The 20,030-nt window shown below is 48.0% G+C and overlaps 1 protein-coding gene across 2 annotated transcripts; it reads left to right on the forward strand.

Annotated features, from left to right (window-relative positions):
• The first annotated feature begins 168 nt into the window (after window positions 1-168).
• On the forward strand, window positions 169-19,946 carry trim46a (tripartite motif containing 46a). Of its 2 annotated transcripts, XM_041852227.2 has the most exons (12): window positions 169-563; window positions 2,153-2,411; window positions 7,804-7,954; window positions 9,059-9,257; window positions 12,962-13,108; window positions 13,362-13,457; window positions 14,598-14,851; window positions 15,073-15,194; window positions 15,316-15,648; window positions 17,426-17,655; window positions 17,785-17,852; window positions 18,182-19,946. In XM_041852227.2, the coding sequence occupies exons 1-12, from the start codon at window positions 504-506 to the stop codon at window positions 18,597-18,599; spliced, it is 2,337 nt and encodes a 778-aa protein (XP_041708161.2). In that variant the 5' UTR covers window positions 169-503; the 3' UTR covers window positions 18,600-19,946. The 2 variants fall into 2 exon arrangements, with proteins under 2 accessions (XP_041708161.2, XP_045064320.1); XM_045208385.1 differs by lacking the exons at window positions 17,426-17,655; window positions 17,785-17,852; window positions 18,182-19,946 and adding an exon at window positions 15,777-16,395.
• Window positions 19,947-20,030: the final 84 nt, after the last annotated feature.

Raw genomic sequence — 20,030 nt, forward strand, 5'->3', positions numbered from 1 at the left:
AGTGAGAAACACACACACACACACACACACACACACACACACACACACACACACGCACACACACGCACGCACGCACGCACAAACACACACACACACACACACACACACACACACACAGAGAGAGAGAGAGAGAGAGAGACAGAGACAGAGACAGAGACAGAGAGACAGAGAGAGATAGATCATTTGAACCCGTTTCCCTCAGCAGAAATCCCCACGCATGCTCAATCCCCCATTCAGTTTATTGAACATCACTTTATCAGAGCGAGCCCGGTGGAAAGGGATAGAAGTCACAACGCTGCGCGCGCCAGACCATAGAAATCCGGTCACACTAATATGCGATAGCCTATACCTAGGCTACATATGGTTGATTGACCAAGCTTTTAACATTTTTCTTTGTTCATCCTAGGACAACATATTTGAATATATTACTAGGCCTAGGCTGCGATTGTGAATTTGACAGACCAGGCTACGTTCGAATCAACACCGCGTTTTGGTCCTAAAGGATGGCTGAAGCAGAACTACAGGCGTTTACGTCTATGATGGACGCACTCGTTCAAATCAGCGTAAGTGTGGTGGTGATGATTAATTAGCCCTATTTGTTTACCATAAATGTGATGTGGAGACTGTAGCCTATTTGGTTATTATATAGGCCACCAGATCTAGGCTATAGCAAACATAAATGTGCTTAGGCTACCTGTATTTCAATTGGCCGTTCAGAGAGAAATGTCTCAGCTAAGCTATATATATATAATATTATTAATATCGCATGATGTTTTTAGTTTAACTGTGTTTTCTTCACGCCACTTAGGCTAGCCTATATAAGCTATAGAGGCCTTCACATCCTTTTTGGCATCAACATTTCAGCATCCTACATACCCAATTCATAGGCTATATATTTTTTCAATGTGAAATTGTCTGCGTTTGTTATTAGATTGACTACAATTGAATGAGAAATGAATTAATAGGTCTGAGCTATAAATTAGGACTGGGTGGTCTTTGGCTCCAACGTTTTGGAGCTAGCCACTATTGGCTGGATATTGACACACCTAGCTATGAGGTAAAAGGTGAAAGGAGGATCAAATGGATAGCCAATATATATATAATTTCTATATATTTGAAGCCATTCGGTCGAATGCGCACCCCAGCATGAACAAACAAAAACAAGGGTTCGGATGATATGATTTGCTGTCTCGCGACACGGTGAGCGGGGAACGGATGATGTTTGTCGCCATAGAAACGGGATTCAGGGAGCGCCATCACGCGGCGGCGGGTTGACCACGGTCTTGGCTCTCTTGCAACAGAGGTGCAGAAACCGCCCTGGGGTGGAGAAAAAAAGATTGATAGAGGATTGAGAGAAGTGTAGTCATTCTTATCGAAGCCTAATCGACGTGAATGCTATTTTCCCGGTAGCCAGTAGCCTTGGCCTATCATGAATCCGATCGATATTTCTATAGCCGGCCTAGGAAAGGTGAAGTCGGCTAGGCCTAGATCTTGCCCGGTAATATAGCCTACTTTGTGCGTAGAAATCAAATGTAATGTCATTCATTGTTACCATAAAATTAATATATTTTCACCATCATAGAGGCTTGTGTTAACTAAAATTGGGAAGGTTGGAATCAAGCAACTAGTCCAACCACAGAGCTATAGATAGAGAGGTATATTACTCATCTATACTGGGTTTACATCATGCTGTTGGCCAGACAGAGCTGGAATGAAGTGATTGGACTCATATTTAAGGAGACTGGCTGTAGCGCCTGGAGTCAGCACTGGCCTGGGTATTTATACACACACACCTGCTCTCTCCTTTCATGTGTCCAACATCAATTCTTAACCAGGAATGGTTCAATAATATAAGATACTCTCTCTCTCTCTCTCTCTCTCTCTCTCTCTCTCTCTCTCTCTCTCTCTCTCTCTCTCTCTCTCTCTCTCTCTCTCTGTCTCTGTCTCTCTCTCTCTCTCTGTCTCTCTACTCCTGTATCTGTATTTAGAGCAGTTAAGTTATTCCTCTGACTCATTCTCACTCCCGTTTTCACTCCCCCCCTTTCCCCTTTCCCCTCACACCCTCTCCACTGCTCACTCACCCTTTATTTGCTCCCCCCTCCCTGCTCCTCTAACTCCTCTCCCCGTCCCTCTTCTATCTCTCCTCCTCCAGTCTAACATGAAGAGTATGGAGCGGGAGCTGCATTGCCCGGTGTGTACTGAGATGGTGAAGCAGCCCATCATCCTGCCGTGCCAGCACAGTGTGTGTCTGCTGTGTGCTGCTGAGGTGTTAATCCAGAGAGGCTACCCTCCCCCAGACCTCCCCCCAGAGCCCAACTCCCCCGCCGCCTCCCCCAACACACGCTCCCCCCGCGGGGCACGCAGACCCCCGCCCAAGACCACTGACCGCCTGGACCGCGTCCTCAGACCAGGTGGGTTAACGTGTGTGTGCATGCTGATATCGATCTCACATGTGTGACATCATAATCAGATCAGTATCTGACTTTGTTTTAGTGGCCAGTGAAGATGGTTCAAACCAGAGCCATATATATATATACAGTGAGGGAAAAAAGTATTTGATCCCCTGCTGATTTTGTACGTTTGCCCACTGACAAAGAAATGATCAGTCTATCATTTTAATGGTAGGTTTATTTGAACAGTGAGAGACAGAATAACAACAAAGAAATCCAGAAAAACACATGTCAGAAATGTTATAAATTGATTTGCATTTTAATGAGGGAAATAAGTATTTGACCCCCTCTCAATCATAAAGATTTCTGGCTCCCAGGTGTCTTTTATACAGGTAACGAGCTGAGATTAGGAGCACACTCTTAAAGGGAGTGCTCCTAATCTCAGCTTGTTACCTGTATAAAAGACACCTGTCCACAGAAGCAATCAATCAATCAGATTCCAACTCTCCACCATGGCCAAGACCAAAGAGCTCTCCAAGGATGTCAGGGACAAGATTGTAGACCTACACAAGGCTGGAATGGGCTACAAGACCATCGCCAAGCAGCTTGGTGAGAAGGTGACAACAGTTGGTGCGATTATTCGCAAATGGAAGAAACACAAAATAACTGTCAATCTCCCTTGGCCTGGGGCTCCATGCAAGATCTCACCTGGTGGAGTTGCAATGATCATGAGAATGGTGAGGAATCAGCCCAGAACTACACATGAGGACCTTGTCAATGATCTCAAGGCAGCTGGGACCATAGTCACCAAGAAAACAATTGGTAACAAACTACGCCGTGAAGGACTGAAATCCTGCAGCGCCCACAAGGTCCCCCTGCTCAAGAAAGCACATATACAGGCCCGTCTGAAGTTTGCCAATGGACATCTGAATGATTCAGAGGAGAACTGGGTGAAAGTGTTGTGGTCAGATGAGACCAAAATCGAGCTCTTTGGCATCAACTCAACTCGCCGTGTTTGGAGGAGGAGGAATGCTGCCTATGACACCAAGAACACCATCCCCACCGTCAAACATGGAGGTGGAAACATTATGCTTTGGCCGTGTTTTTCGGCTAAGGGGACAGGACAATTTCACTGCATCAAAGGGACGATGGACGGGGCCATGTACCGTCAAATCTTGGGTGAGAACCTCCTTCCCTCAGCCAGGGCATTGAAAATGGGTCGTGGATGGGTATTCCAGCATGACAATGACCCAAAACACATTGCCAAGGCAACAAAGGAGTGGCTCAAGAAGAAGCACATTAAGGTCCTGGAGTGGCCTAGCCAGTCTCCAGACCTTAATCCCATAGAAAATCTGTGGAGGGAGCTGAAGGTTCGAGTTGCCAAACATCAGCCAAAAAAACGTTAATGACTTGGAGAAGATCTGCAAAGAGGAGTGGAACAAAATCCCTCCTGAGATGTGTGCAAACCTGGTGGCCAACTACAAGAAACGTCTGATCTCTGTTATTGCCAACAAGGGTTTTGCCACCAAGTACTAAGTCATGTTTTGCAGAGGGGTCAAATACTTATTTCCCTCATTAAAATGCAAATACATTTATAACATTTTTGACATGCGTTTTTCTGGATTTTTTTGTTGTTATTCTGTCTCTCACTGTTAAAATAAACCTACCATTAAAAGTATAGACTGATCATGTCTTTGTCAGTGGGCAAACGTACAAAATCAGCAGGGGATCAAATACTTTCTTCCCTCACTGTACAGTTGAAGTCGGAAGTTTACATACACCTTAGCCAAATACATTTAAACTCAGTTTTTCACAATTCCTGACGTTTAATGCTAGTAAACATTCCCTGTCTTAGGTCTGTTAGGATCACCACTTTATTTTAAGAATGTGAAATCAGAATAATAGTAGAGAGAATGATTTATTTAAGCTTTTATTTATTTCATCACATTCCCAGTGGGTCAGAAGTTTACATACACTCAATTAGTATTTGGTAGCATTGCCTTTAAATTGTTTAACTTGGGTCAAACGTTTCGGGTAGCCTTCCACAAGCTTCCCACAATACATTTTGGCCCATTCCTCCTGACAGAGCTGGTGTAACTGAGTCAGGTTTGTAGGCCTCCTTGCTTGGTGTCATTGTCCATTTGGAAGACCCATTTGTGACCAAGCTTTAACTTCCTGACTGATGTCTTGAGATGTTGTTTCAATATATCCACATAATTTTCCTTCCTCATGATGCCATCTATTTTGTGAAGTGCACCAGTCCCTCCTGCAGCAAAGCACCCACACAGCATGATGCTGCCACCCCCGTGCTTCACGGTTGGGATGGTGTTCTTCGGCTTGCAAGCGTTCCCATTTTTCCTCCAAACATAACGATGGTCATTATGGCCAAACAGTTCTATTTTTGTTTCATCAGAACAGAGGACATTTCTCCAAAAAGTACAATCTTTGTCCCCATGTGCAGTTGCAAACCGTAGTCTGGCTTTTTTATGGCGGTTTTGGAGCAGTGGCTTCTTCCTTGCTGAGCGGCCTTTCAGCTTATGTCGATATAGGACTCTTTTTAATGTGGATATAGATACTTTTGTACCTGTTTCCTCCAGCATCTTCACAAGGTCCTTTGCTGTTGTTCTGGGATTGATTTGCACTTTTCGCACCAAAGTACATTCATCTCTAGGAGACAGAACGCGTCTCCTTCCTGAGCGGTATGACGGCTGCGTGGTCCCATGGTGTTTATACTTGCGTACTATTGTTTGTACAGATGAACGTGGTACCTTCAGGCGTTTGTAAATTGCTCCCAAGGATGAACCAGACTTGTGGAGGTCTACAATTTTCTTTGTATATATATATATATATATATACAGTACTCATTCAAGGGTTTTTCTTAATGTATTACTATTTTCTACATTGTAGAATAATAGTGCAGATATCAAAACTATGAAATAACACATATGGAATCAAAAAAGTGTTAGACAAATAAAAATATATATTATATTTGAGATTCTTCAAATAGCCACCCTTTGCCTTGATGACAGCTTTGCACACTCTTGGCATTCTCTCAACCAGCTTCACCTGGAATGCTTTTCCAACAGTCTTGAAGGAGTTCCCACATATGCTGAGCACTTGTTGGCTGCTTTTCCTTCACTCTGCCGTCCGACTCATCGCAAACCATCTCAATTAATAATAATAATAATAATATGCCATTTAGCAGACGCTTTTATCCAAAGCGACTTACAGTCATGCGTGCATAAATGTTTGTGTATGGGTGGTCCCGGGGATCGAACCCACTACCTTGGCATTACAAGCGCCGTGCTCTACCAGCTGAGCTACAGAGGACCATTTTGGTCGGGGGATTGTGGAGGCCAGGTCATCTGATGCAGCACTCCATCACTCTCCTTCTTGGTAAAATAGCCCTTACACAGCCTGTAGGTGTGTTGGGTCATTGTCCTGTTGAAAAACAAATGATAGTCCCACTAAGCCCAAACCAGATGGGATGGCGTATCGCTGCAGAATGCTGTGGTAGCCATGCTGGTTAAGTGTGCCTTGAATTCTAAACAAATCACAGACAGTGTCACCAGAAAAGCACCCCCACACCATCACACCTCCTCCTCCATGCTTTACGGGTGGGAAATTGTGGTCCTCTGTAGCTCAGCTGGTAGAGCACGGCGCTTGTAACGCCAAGGTAGTGGGTTCGATCCCCGGGACCACCCATACACAAAAATTTATGCACGCATGACTGTAAGTCGCTTTGGATAAAAGCGTCTGCTAAATGGCATATTATTATTATTATATTATAAATACACATGCAGAGATCATTCGTTTTCCGACACTGCGTCTCACAAAGACACAGCGGTTGGAACTAAAAATCTCAAATTTGGACTCCAGACCGAAGGACACATTTCCACAAATTAACTTGTAAGAAGGCACACCTGTTAATTGAAATGCATTCCAGGGGACTACCTCATGAAGCTGGTTGAGAGAATGCCAAGAGTGTGCAAAGCTGTCATCAAGGCAGTCATGAGATTCATGCTATTTGAAGAATCTCAAATCTCAAATATATTTTGATTTGTTTAACACTTTTTTGGTTACTACATGATTCCATATGTGTTATTTCGTAGTTTTGATATGTTCACTATTATTCTACAATGTAAAAAATAGTAAAAATAAAGAAAAACCCTTGAATGAGTAGGTGTGTCCAAACTTTTGACTGGTACTGTATATATATATACAGTTTGGCCAGGTTTTAGAACATCTGCCATGTTAGCGTATTTATTCTCGAAATGTTGATGATGTAACAATACAAGAGCGCCTCCGACAATTCCTTATGAAATGACCCGCTGTAAACAAGCAAAACAGAGCTGCCAATTTAAAATATGTTTTTATTGATTCGCTTTCGGCATAATGTGCACCCAAGTCTGTACTGAGTTGGTGTGTCAACATATTGCATCTTCATTGGTTTTGAAAACTATCTGAAATAAGCAATACAATTTGGAAGTGCCAATTATCACTTAGCAACGGCTATGGAGGGGAAAGTGGCGCTCTCGGAACGTTCAACCGCATTGCCCCAACTCTCTATATACACAGAGTATACCAAACATTAAGAACACCCCCCTCAGAACAGCCTCAATTTGTCGGGGCATGGAGTCTACAAGGTGTCGAAAGCGTTCCACAGGGATGCTGGCCCATGTTGACTCCAATGCTTCCCACAGTTGTGTCAAGTTGGCTGGATGTCCTTTGGGTGGTGGAACATTCTTGATACACACAGGAAATAGTTGAGCGTGAAAAACCCAGCAGCGTTGCAGTTCTTGACACAAACTGGTGCGCCTGGCATCTACTACCATAACCCGTTCAAAGGCACTTAAATCTTTTGTCTTGCCCATTCACCCTCTAAATGGCACACATACACAATCCATGTCTCAAGGCTTAAAAATCCTTCTTTAACCTGTCTCCTCTGCTTCATCTACACTGATTTAAGTGGATTTAACAAGTGACATCAATAAGGGATCATAGCTTTCACATGGATTCACCTGGTCAGTCTATGTCATGGCAAGAGCAGGTGTTCTTAATGTTTTGTATATGCAGTGTGTATGCCTCTGGTTCATACATCACATCACCTCAAAGACACATGAAATGTTCATATGACATATTTATTATTCATGTTGAGAGAGAGAGAGAGAAATAGAGGGGGGGTCGAGTAGAGTGTGTGTGTGTGTTTGAACTAGCAGGTGTTCTAGGTGTATAGCAGAAGTTTCTGTCTGTGTCAGCATGTAGAGTGCAGTGCAGTCAGGGGATATAAAGGTATGGCTCTAGTTCTATCAAACTGTGATGGAACTATCACACTCATACTAATTACTTTCTCTCTCGTACACTCTTCCCTCTCACTCTCCAAACGTACTCCTTACCTCTCCCCACCTCTCAGGTATTGGGACGTACCCCGGGCGTCGTCGTAAGGACATGTCTCCTACCCCCATGCTGTTCCCCTGTCCGTCCTGTCACAAAGAGGTGGAGCTGGGGGAGAGAGGACTGACCGATTGCCTCAGGAACCTCACCTTGGAACGCATCGTAGAGAGGTACACACACACACACACACACACACACACACACACATAGAGAGAGTTGCTCACTTACTTACAGAGGAATGTAGGTTCTGAACCAATCCTGCAGGAAATAAACATAAGCACAGAAAGAAGGAAAAGTCAATAGTGCTTTATAAATGAGACAGAAAATCATTGATTTTGGTACGGGGAGAACCCCCCCCTCTCCTGAAGCAGGGCCTAAAGAGCTGAATGTGTGGGAACTGGGAAGCTGAGGTGACTTCATAATTCACACAAACATCAAATTGACTTTCTGAACAACAAGTTGAGGTTCTGAACGCTTCAAGAGACAAACACATAGACATTGTGATTCTCTGAAATAGCCTCCTCTCCATGTTTCCTTTCCTTCATTAGTACTGATCGGAAAGAGAGGAAGAGAGGAGGCCTCTGTAGACTACTGAGATCCACGTAGAGAAGGGAAGAGAGAGGGGATGGAAGAGAGATTTGGGAGAGGTATAGGGAGAGAGTGGGAAAGAATTGCGATGAAAAAGAGAGAGAGAGAGAGAGAGAGAGGGAGGGAGGGAGAAGGGCCATTGTTGTTTGAGACGCAGCCGCAGCAGTCTGAGAGGAGTTTGCTGCAGCTGCTCTCTCTCTCCCCTGGAGGGTGGTTTGTCTCCGTCAGTAAAGCATGACTGGGCATGTTGAGAGTCCAGAGCTCACTGGAAGTAGAAACAGTGCAGTCTGCAAGAACACAGAACACAGCTGAAGGATCCAGGTCAGGAAGTTGGATAAAAAAGCCCCAAAAACAACATCTGAAAGCAGAGCAGAACAGGACAGAACAGACCGTATGGTAGCACATTTAGCTCATTCCCACTCTCTTTCTCGCCCCCCCCCCCTCCTAACTTTCGCCTAACCCACCTCCAGTCTCGCTCTCTCTCTCTCTCTCTCTCTCTCTCTCTCTCTCTCTCTCTCTCTCTCTCTCTCTCTCTCTCTCTCTCTCTCTCTCTCTCTCTACAGTGATATTGGACAGTGACATCATCATTATGGCTTAATATTGCCCTGTGTTATCTCTCACTCCTCTTTTTGTATCACCCCCCCACCCTCTCCACTCTTTCTCCCCCTCCCCCTGTCTCCCTCCAGGTACAGACACACAGTGAGCCTGGGCAGCGTGGCTATAATGTGTGGCTTCTGTAAGGCTCCCCAGTCCCTGGAGGCCACTAAGGGCTGTGCTGACTGCAGGTCCAACTTCTGCAACGAGTGTTTCAAGCTCTACCACCCCTGGGGCACGCTCCGCTCCCAGCACGAACACATACTGCCTACCAACAACTTCAGACCCAAGGTGTGTGTGTTTTTTTACATGGGGTGTGTGTGTTTGTGTGTGTGTGTTTACGTAGTATTTGGGGGGTGTATGCAAGGGTTAACTATGTTCATGAAATTGCTCTCTATGTCCTGTATTTCTCTCTTCTCTGTATCTATCTCTATATCTATACCTTCTTTACCTGTATATCTTTTCACCTTTCTCTCTGTCTCTTTCACCTGTTTCCTCTACAGTACCTCTCTCTCTCTCTCTCTCTCTCTCTCTCTCTCTCTCTCTCTCTCTCTCTCTCTCTCTCTCTCTCTCTCTCTCTCTCTCTCTCTCTCTCTCTCTCTCTCTCTCTCTCTCTCTCTCTCTCTCCTTCACCTGTTTCCACTACAGTCCATCACTCTCTCACCTGTTTCCTTTACAGTACCTCTCTCTCCTTCACCTGTTTCCTCTACAGTACCTCTCTCTCTCCTTCACCTGTTTCCTCTACAGTACTTCTCTCTCTCCTTCACCTGTTTCCTCTACAGTACCTGTCTCTCTCTCTCCTTCACCTGTTTCCTCTACAGTACCTCTCTCTCTCTCTCTCTCTCTCTCTCTCTCCTTCCCCTGTTTCATCTACAGTACCCCTCTCTCCTTCACCTGTTTCCTCTACATTACACCTCTCTCTCTCTACCTGTTTCCTCTACAGTACCTCTCTCTCTCTCCTTCCCCTGTTTCCTCTACAGTATCTCTCTCTTCTTCACCTGTTTCCTCTACAGTATCTCTCTGTCTCCTTCACCTGTTTCCTCTACATTATCTCTCTCTCCTTCACCTGTTTCCTCTACATTACTTCTCTCTCTCCTTCACCTGTTTCCTCTACAGTACCTCTCTCTCTCCTTCACCTGTTTCCTCTACAGTACTTCTCTCTCTCCTTCACCTGTTTCCTCTACAGTACCTGTCTCTCTCTCTCTCCTTCCCCTGTTTCCTCTACAGTACCCCTCTCTCCTTCACCTGTTTCCTCTACAGTACCTCTCTCTCTCTCTACCTGTTTCCTCTACAGTACCTCTCTCTCTCTCTCTCCTTCACGTTTCCTCTACAGTACCTCTCTCTCTCTCTCTCCTTCCCCTGTTTCCTCTACACTATCTCTCTCCCCTTCACCTGTTTCCTCTACAGTATCTCTCTGACTCCTTCACATGTTTCCTCTACATTATCTCTCTCTCTCCTTCACCTGTTTCCTCTACAATATATATCTCTCTCCTTCCCCTGTTTTCTCTACAGAATCTCTCTCTCCTTCACCTGTTTCCTCTACAGTATCTCTCTCTGAGTTTGGCTGGTGACCTCCTTTTCTTCCTCCTCCTGTTATACCTTCTCCCCCTCTCCTCTCTGCCCCACCCCTGTATCTATACCTCTACCTGCCTTCCTCCTCTCTCCTCCTCCCCTCTCCTCTCTCCTCCTCTCACCCGTTCTCCCATGTTATGATGACGCAGATGCTAAGCTACAGGACTGTTTTGCTAGCACAGGATTGTTCCAGGATTCTTCAGATAGCATTGAGGAGTACACCACATCAGTCACTGGCTTCATCAATAAGTGCATCGATGATGTCGTCCCCACAGTGACCGTACGTACATACCCCAACCAGAAGCCATGGCTTACAGGAAACATCCGCACTGAACTAAAGGGTAGAGCTGCCGCTTTCAAGGAGCGAGACTCTAACCCGGACGCTTATAAGAAATCCCGCTATGCCCTCCGACGAACCATCAAACAGGCAAAGAGTCAATACAGGACTAAGATTGAATCGTACTACACCGGCTCTGACGCTCGTCGGATGTGGCAGGGCTTGAAAACTATTACAGTCTACAAAGGGAAGCACAGCCGCGAGCTGCCCATTGACACAAGACTTCCAGACGAGCTAAACCACTTCTATGCTCGCTTCGAGGCAAGCAACACTGAAGCATGCATGAGAGCATCAGCTGTTCCGGATGACTATGTGATCACGCTCTCCGTAGCCGATGTGAGTAAGACTTTTAAGCAGGTCAACATTCACAAAGCCGCAGGGCCAGACGGATTACCAGGACGTGTACTCCGAGCATGTGCTGACCAACTGGCAAGTGTCTTCACTGACATTTCCAACATGTCCCTGACTGAGTCTGTAATACCAACATGTTTCAAGCAGACCACCATAGTCCCCGTGCCCAAGGACACTAAGATAACCTGCCTAAATGACTACCGACCCGTAGCACTGACGTCTGTAGCCATGAAGTGCTTTGAAAGGCTGGTCATGGCTCACATCAACACCATTATCCCAGAAACCCTAGACCCACTCCAATTTGCATACCGCCCCAACAGATCCACAGATGATGCAATCTCTATTGCACTCCACACTGCCCTTTCCCACCTGGACAAGAGGAACACCTACGTGAGAATGATATTCATTGACTACAGCTCAGCATTCAACACCATAGTGCCCTCAAAGCTCATCACTAAGCTAAGGATCCTGGGACTAAACACATCCCTCTGCAACTGGATCCTGGACTTCCTGACGGACCGCCCCCAGATGGTAAGGGTAGGTAACAACACATCTGCCACACTGATCCTCAACACGGGGGCCCCTCAGGGGTGCGTGCTCAGTCCCCTCCTGTACTCCCTGTTCACCCATGACTGCATGGCCAGGCACGACTCCAACACCATCATTAAGTTTGCCGACGACACAACAGTGGTAGGCCTGATCACCGACAACGATGAGACAGCCTATGGGAGGAGGTCAGAGACCTGGCCGTGTGGTGCCAGGATAACAACCTCTCCCTCAACGTGACCAAGACAAAGGAGATGATTGTGGACTACAGGAAAAAAAAGTGGACTGAGCACGCCCCCATTCTCATCGACGGGGCTGTAGTGGAACAGGTTGAGAGCTTCAAGTTCCTTGGTGTCCACATCACCAACGAACTATCATGGTCCAAACACACCAAGACAGTTGTGAAGAGGGCACAACAAAGCCTATTCCCCCTCAGGAGACTGAAAAGATTTGGCATGGGTCCTCAGATCCTCAAAAAATTCTACAGCTGCACCATCGAGAGCATCCTGACTGGTTGCATCACCGCCTGGTATGGCAACTGCTTGGCCTCCGACCGCAAGGCACTACAGAGGGTAGTGCGTACGGCCCAGTACATCACTGGGGCCAAGCTTCCTGCCATCCAGGACCTCTATACCAGGCAGTGTCAGAGGAAGGCCCTCAAAATTGTCAAAGACTCCAGCCACCCTAGTCATAAACTGTTCTCTCTGCTACCGCACGGCAAGCGGTACCGGAGAGCCAAGTCTAGGTCCAAAAGACTTCTCAACAGCTTCTACCCCCAAGCCATAAGACTCCTGAACAGCTAATCATGGCTACCCGGACTATTTGCACTGCCCCACCACCCCCACCCCCCACCCCATCTTTTTACGCTGCTGCTACTCTGTTAATTATTTATGCATAGTCACTTTAACTCTACCCACATGTACATATTACTTCAACTACCTCAACTAGCCGGTGCCCCCGCACATTGACTGCACCGGTACCCCCCTGTATATATAGCCTCCCTACTGTTATTTTATTTTACTTCTGCTCTTTTTTTCTCAACACTTTTTTGTTGTTGTTTTATTTTACTTTTTTCTTTAAAATAAATGCACTGTTGGTTAAGGTCTGTAAGTAAGCATTTCACTGTAATGTCTACACCTGTTGTATTCGGCGCATGTGGCCAATAAAATTTGATTTGATTTGATGTTAGGTCCTGACGTGTCTGGAGCATGAGCAGGAGAGGTTGTTGTGGTACTGTCGCTCCTGCCAGAGGCTGCTGTGTCCGCTCTGTAAGCTCCGCAGAGTCCACCACGGCCACAAGGTGGCGCCCATCGCACAGGCCTGCCAGGCACTAAAGGTATCTATCTATCTATCTATCTATCTATCTATCTATCTATCTATCTATCTATCTATCTATCTATCTATCTATCTATCTATCTATCTATCTATCTATCTATCTATCTATCTATCTATCTATCTATCTATCTATCTATCTATCTGTCTGTCTGTCTGTCTGTCTGTCTGTCTGTCTGTCTGTCTGTCTAGCTGTTAAACCATGAAACTACATTTTTGGTCGCTGATATTGTCATCTGTCTCTCTTCACACCTTAGGACAAAATCACCAAGGAGATCAACTACATTCTGGCCAATCAGGACACAGTAAAGGCTCAGTTAACTCAGCTGGAGAGTGCCATCACACAGATGGAGGTAAACTCTCTCTCTCCATCCTTTCTCTCTCTTTCGTCCAATCCACTACTTTCTTCGCTCTATCCTTCTATTGCCTCTTTCTCTCCAACACAGTATAACCTTCATGCTCTTCTGTCTCTCCCTCTACCCCATCCCTTCTTCCCCCCTCTCTCTCTCTCTCTATCTCTCTCTCTCGCTCTCGCTCTCGCTCTCGCTCTCTATCCCTCTACCCCACCCCCCCCCTCTCTCTCTCTCTCTCTCTCTACCCCATCCCTTCTTCCCCCTTCCCTCCCTCTCTCTCTCTCTCTACCCCATCCCTTCTTCCCCCTTCCCTCCCTCTCTCTCTCTCTCTCTTCCCCATCCCTTCTTCCCCCTTCCCTCTCTCTCTCTCTCTCTCTCTCTCTCTCTCTCTCTCTCTCTCTCTCTCTCTCTCTCTCTCTCTCGCTCTCTCTCTCTCTACCCCATCCCTTCTTCCCCCTTCCCTCTCTCTCTCTCTCTACCCCATCCCTTCTTCACCCTTCCCTCTTCCCTCCCTCTCTCTCTCTCTACCCCATCCCTTCTTCCCCTTCCTTCCCTCTCTCTCTCTCTCTCTCTCTCTCTCTCTCTCTCTCTCTCTCTACCCCATCCCTTCTTCCCCCTTCCCTCTCTCTCTCTCTCTCTCTCTCTCTCTCTCTCTCTCTCTCTCTCTCTCTCTCTCTCTCTACCCCATCCCTTCTTCCCCCTTCCCTCTCTCTCTCTCTCTACCCCATCCCTTCTTCCCCCTTCCCTCCCTCTCCCTCTCTCTCTCTCTACCCCATCCCTTCTTCCCCCTTCCTTCCTTCCCTCCCTCTCTCTCTCTCTCTCTCTCTCTCTCTCTCTCTCTCTCTCTCTCTCTCTCTCTCTCGCTCTCTCTCTACCCCATCCCTTCTTCCCCCTTCCCTCCCTCTCTCTCTCTCTCTCTCTCTCTCTCTCTCTCTCTCTCTCTCTCTCTCTCTACCCCATCCCTTCTTCCCCCTTCCCTCTCCCTCTCTCTCTCTCTCTCTCTCTCTCTCTCTCTCTCTCTCTCTCTCTCTCTCTCTCCCCCATCCCTTTTTCCCCCTTCCCCCCTCTCTCTCTCTCTCTCTCTCTCTCTCTCTCTCTCTACCCCATCCCTTATTCCCCCTCTTAACTCCCTCTCTCTAGTTGAACAGTGCGGTGGCGAGGGATCAGTTGTCCCAGTCTGTGAGGGAGCTGGGGGCGGCTCTAGTGGAGCGGCAGGGGGCGTTGACCCTGGCCCTGGAGGGGGCCCGGCTAAGGAGGGGGGAGGCCCTGTCGGCCCAGGTGTCTGAGAGGAGGGGTCTGCTGGAGCACGCCGGGTTAATGGCCTACACACAGGAGCTGCTCAAAGAGACTGACCAACCCTGCTTCGTACAGGCCGCACGAGTCACCCACAACAGGTACGGGTGGTAGATGCGAGACACACATGCGCACGCACACACACCTTGGGTAAATAACAGGTGCAATGTCAACACTTAACACTTACCAGCCCTTCATTTAATCAGGGTGTTTTGACCCCCCTCCTCCCTCTATATTTTCTCTCTCCCCGTCTCTGTTTTCTCTCTTGCTCTTTCTCTCTTCTTTTCTCTTTTTCTGATTCTCTCTCTTTCTCTCTCTCCAGGCTGGTGAAAGCGATAGAGAATCTGCAATGTTTCTCTCTCTCCGCTGATCCCTCCTTCAGACACTTCCACATGGACGCCTCCAGAGAACTGAAACTCATCAGCAGCATGGAGTACATAAGAGGTGTGTGTGTGTGTGTGTGTGTGTGTGTGTGTGTGTGTGTAAGAGGCTAGATCTGAAAGCTAACTCATCCCATCCTCCACCAATATAACTCCCTTTTCTTCTTTGCTCGCCCATGCTACAGCCCCATTGGCTCCTGTGATTGACACTCAGCGGACGCTGGCCTATGACCAGCTGTTCCTGTGCTGGCGACTCCCCCAGGACTCTGCCCCTGCCTGGCACTTCTCCGTCGAGTTCCAGCAGCGAATGGGATTGACTGAGGCAGGCTGGGGAGGAGGGGTCAGGAGTCCCAATGCTCCAGTGGCGTGGCAACGTCTGGAGGAGGTGGGCGGGACTAGTGCTGTGATTGACAGGCTGGAGATGGACAGTGTGTACGTGCTAAGGGTAAAAGGAAGCAATAAGGCGGGGTTTGGAGAGTACAGCGAAGAGGTCTACCTGCACACGCCCCCCGCACCAGGTGAGACACACACGCACAGACACGTACGCACACACCCACACACACACAGATGCATGATATTATTGTTGGGGAATTCTTTAACAAAGTCAATACCTCTTTTGTCTCCATCCATCCCTTCACCTTCTCAGTTCCCTCATCTTCTCATCTTCTCTCTGCATAACCCACTCCCTCTGTTCTGCAACCCAGCTCCATCCCCGCCACCCTCTCTCCATCCCTCCATCCCTTTATCTCCCTGTCCCTCCTTCCTCTCTTTCACCTTGCTAACCCTCTGTACTTGATTCATCTCAGAAGAATACTAACATCCCACTCTCTGTCCTTCTCCTACCTCTCTCTCTCTCTCTCTCTCTCTCTCTCTCTCTCTCTCTCTCTCTCTCTCTCTCTCTCTCTCTCCCTCTCCGTCCTCACACTGTCCATACTGTATAAACACTCCCCCAGTCTCCTGTGTGATTAGGTGTTCATACAGCTTACTAAAGGACATTCATTTATTAATATCTCAAAAACGGATCAGTGATAATCAGTCCTGCCTGTCTTGGGTTAGGTCTCTCTCCCTCTCTAGACCTCTCTCTCTCTTATTTCCTGCTCTCCTCGTTCCCTCTCTTTCCTATCCTCTCTTTCCTGGGGTGTATTTATTCCTCCAGAATACATCAGTTTCCTGTAGATTGAAGCAGGTCCTCTGCTCCTGTTCTCTCCTTCTCTCCCTGATGCTATATCTAACCCTTCCACTTCCTCCCCTCCTCCTTTCCTCCATTTTCCTCCTCCCTCCCTCCTTCTCTCCCTACCCTCTCCTCTTCTCCTCACTCTCCTCTCCCTCGTCTTCCTCCCCTCTCCCTCTCCTCTTCCTCTCCTCCTTCTCCCTCCCTCCTCCCCTCTCCCTCTCCTCTCCCTCTCCCCCTCTCCCTCTCCTCCTCTCTTCCTCCTCCCCCTCTCCCTCCCTCCTCCCCTCTCCCTCTCTCCCTCTCCTTCTCTATTCCTCCTCCCCCTCTCCCTCTCCTCCTCCCCCTCTCCCTCTCCTCCTCTCCTTCTCCTCCTCTCCCTCTCCTCCTCCCCATCTCCCTCTCCTCCTCTCCTCCTCCTCTCCCTCTCCTCCTCTCCCCCTCTCCTCCTCCCCCTCTCCCTCTCCTCCTCTCTTCCTCCTCCCCCTCTCCCTCTCCTCCTCTCTTCCTTCCCCCTCCCCCCTCTCCTCCTCCCCCTCTCCCCCTCTCCCTCTCTTCCTTCTCCCCCTCTCCCTCTCCTCCTCCCCCTCCCCCTCTCCTCCTCTCTTCTTCCTCCCCCTCTCCCTCTCCTCCTCTCTTACTCCCCTCTCCCCCTCTCCTCCTCCCCCTCTCCCTCTCCTCCTCTCTTCACCTCTCCCTCTCCTCCTCTCTTCCTCCTCCCCCTCTCCCTCTCCTCCTCTCTTCCTCCCCTCTCCTCCTCCCCCTCTCCCTCTCCTCCTCTCTTCACCTCCCCCTCTCGCTCTCCTCCTCTCTTCCTCCGCCTCCTCTCCCTCTCCCTCTCCTCTTCTCCCTCTCCCTCTCCTCCTCTCTACCTCATCCCCCTCTCCCTCTCCTCCTCCCCCTCTTCCTCTCTTCCTCTTCCTCCTCCCCCTCTCCCTCTCCTCCTCTCTTCCCTCCTCCTCCTCTCCCTCTCCTCCTCTCTTCCTCCTCCCCCTCCCCCTCTCCTCCTCCCCCTCTCCCTCTCCTCATCTCTTCCTCCTCCCCCTCTCCCTCTCCTCTTCTCTTCCTCCTCCCTCTCTCCCTCTCCTCCTCTCTTCCTCCTCCTCCTCTCCGTCCTCCGTCAGTGTTGAGTTTCTCTCTGGACTCTCGCTGGGGTTTGCATGCTGACAGACTGGCGCTGGGTAAAGGACAGACGTATGCCCGCAGCGTGCCGGGCCTCTCCCTCCTGCAGGCCGCCGACCGCTCCCTCACTTCCTGTCACCTGACCTCTGACCTCCTCATAGGCGACCTGGCCGTCACCCAGGGAAGGCACTACTGGGCATGCTCGGTGGAGCCCGGCTCCTACCTGGTCAAGGTGAGAAAGAGAGATTGTGTGTGTGTGTGTGCGTGTGTGTATGTGTGTGTGTGTGTGTGCATACGTGCGTGCGTGGGTGTGTGTAATATACTCAATCTAATTTGTTATCTTTCTCTCTGTGTTCCTCAGGTGGGAGTTGGACAGGAGGCCAAGCTCCAGGAGTGGTTCCACCTTCCCCAGGACATGGCCAGCCCCCGGTGAGAGAGGAGAAAGGGAGGTAGAGGGAGGGATGGAGAGGGAGGGAGGACAGAGGGAGGTAGAGGGAAGGATGGAGAGGGAGGGAGGACAGAGGGAGGACAGAGGGAGGTAGAGGGAGGGGGATAGTAAAGAAGTGGTTCCAATGACACTAAAACAAACAAACAAAACTCAGTCTCCCCCTATCCTCCCTCTTCCTCACTCCCTGCTTCCCCCCCCCTCTCCCTCTTCCTCCTCCCCCTCCTCTCTCTTCCCTCACCCCTCCTCTCTCTCCCCCTTCCCTCCTCCCCCTCCCCTCTCTCTCTCTCCCCTCCTCCTTCCCTCTCTCCAGCTATGACCCAGACAGTGGCCATGACAGCGGGGCTGAGGATTCTCCAGACTCCTCCCCTCCCTTCTGCTTCCTCACCATGGGCATGGGCAAGGTCCTCTTACCCCAGGGGGCAGCAAACTTACACCACATTACCCACAGTACCCATGGGAACAACCATGGCCCCCCTACCGCCCCCCTACCCCAGCGCCTGGGGGTTTGTCTGGACTTCGAGAAGGGTCGGGTCACATTCTACGATGCCCACTCACTGCGCACCCTGTGGGAGGGGCATGTGGATTGCTCTGCCCCTGTGTGCCCGGCCTTTTGTTTCATTGGTGGAGGGGCACTGCAGCTGCAGGAGCTGGTGGCCAATCGGAGCACAGAGGAGCCACCGCACAGAAGGGTCACCATCCAATCACGCGCCACCAATTTAGGTAACTGAAGAAGTATGGAGTGGAATGATGTGGAAAGAACCTTTATCAACTTTATGTTTACTTTTTTTATGTATAGGTTGCGTTTGCAATGTCTGCAACTGTTGATGATGTACATTATGCAGAATAGAAGAATGTCAATGTCCCGGAATCCAGTGGATTGTAAAGCGTTCTGCAGGTTACATCAGGATCTGTGTATTCTGGTGTGATTCCAACTGTTGCTGTTGCTGTGTTGCATCTGAAAAAGACTCATGAGTGGGACGTTAACTGTTAAAGAACTCATGAGTGGGACGTTAACTGTTAAAGAACTCATGAGTGGGACGTTTACTGTTAAATGACTCATGAGTGGGACGTTTACTGTTAAAGAACTCATGAGTGGGACGTTTACTGTTAAAGAACTCATGAGTGGGACGTTTACTGTTAAATGACTCATGAGTGGGACGTTTACTGTTAAAGAACTCATGAGTGGGACGTTTACTGTTAAAGGACTCATGAGTGGGACGTTTACTGTTAAAGAACTCATGAGTGGGACGTTTACTGTTACATGACTCATGAGTGGGATGTTTACTGTTAAAGAACTCATGAGTGGGACGTTTACTGTTACATGACTCATGAGTGGGACGTTTACTGTTAAATGACTCATGAGTGGGACGTTTACTGTTAAAGAACTCATGAGTGGGATGTTTACTGTTAAAGGACTCATGAGTGGGACGTTTACTGTTAAATGACTCATGAGTGGGACGTTTACTGTTAAATGACTCATGAGTGGGACGTTTACTGTTAAAGAACTCATGAGTGGGACGTTTACTGTTAAAGGACTCATGAGTGGGACGTTTACTGTTAAAGGACTCATGTTACCTGCACTTCACATAGATCTTATTGTTTGAAACCAAACCAAAATGCTCACATTGTGGCAGATTCTCTCATAAGCTTCAAAAATGTATTACAAATCAAGAGGGTATAAATGTCTATTCTATATTTTGACACAAAATAGAGAAGAATGGGATTTACACATTATGGATAGAAACTATTTTGCATAAATCATGCGTTGATGTCAATGGGAAGATTTAGGATGTGTGTGTATTCAGTTGAATTAAAATTATAATACTTGTTTTATCATTTTCATCTGACCTGGCTGAATATTTATACAGTTTTATAGCTTTTTATTCATAGCTTTTATTATTATTATGACTGGCAATAGTTAATTTTTACTCAACAGATTATTAGTAAAAAGATAGATCTTACAGGGTCGAGGCTCAGACTGTCAGTATTCATACAGTATATTGAATGTGTGTCTGTGTGAGAGTGTATATTTACTTGAATGCATGCATGTGTGTGTGTGTGTGTGTGTGTGTAAGAGAGCGAGAGACAGAGACAGAGAGAGAGGGAGATATATATATATATATCAGTAGAGGCTGCTGAGGGGAGAACGGCTCATAATA

The sequence above is a fragment of the Coregonus clupeaformis genome, chromosome 28 (assembly GCF_020615455.1).
Source record: "Coregonus clupeaformis isolate EN_2021a chromosome 28, ASM2061545v1, whole genome shotgun sequence".
NCBI classification, from domain to species: domain Eukaryota; kingdom Metazoa; phylum Chordata; class Actinopteri; order Salmoniformes; family Salmonidae; genus Coregonus; species Coregonus clupeaformis.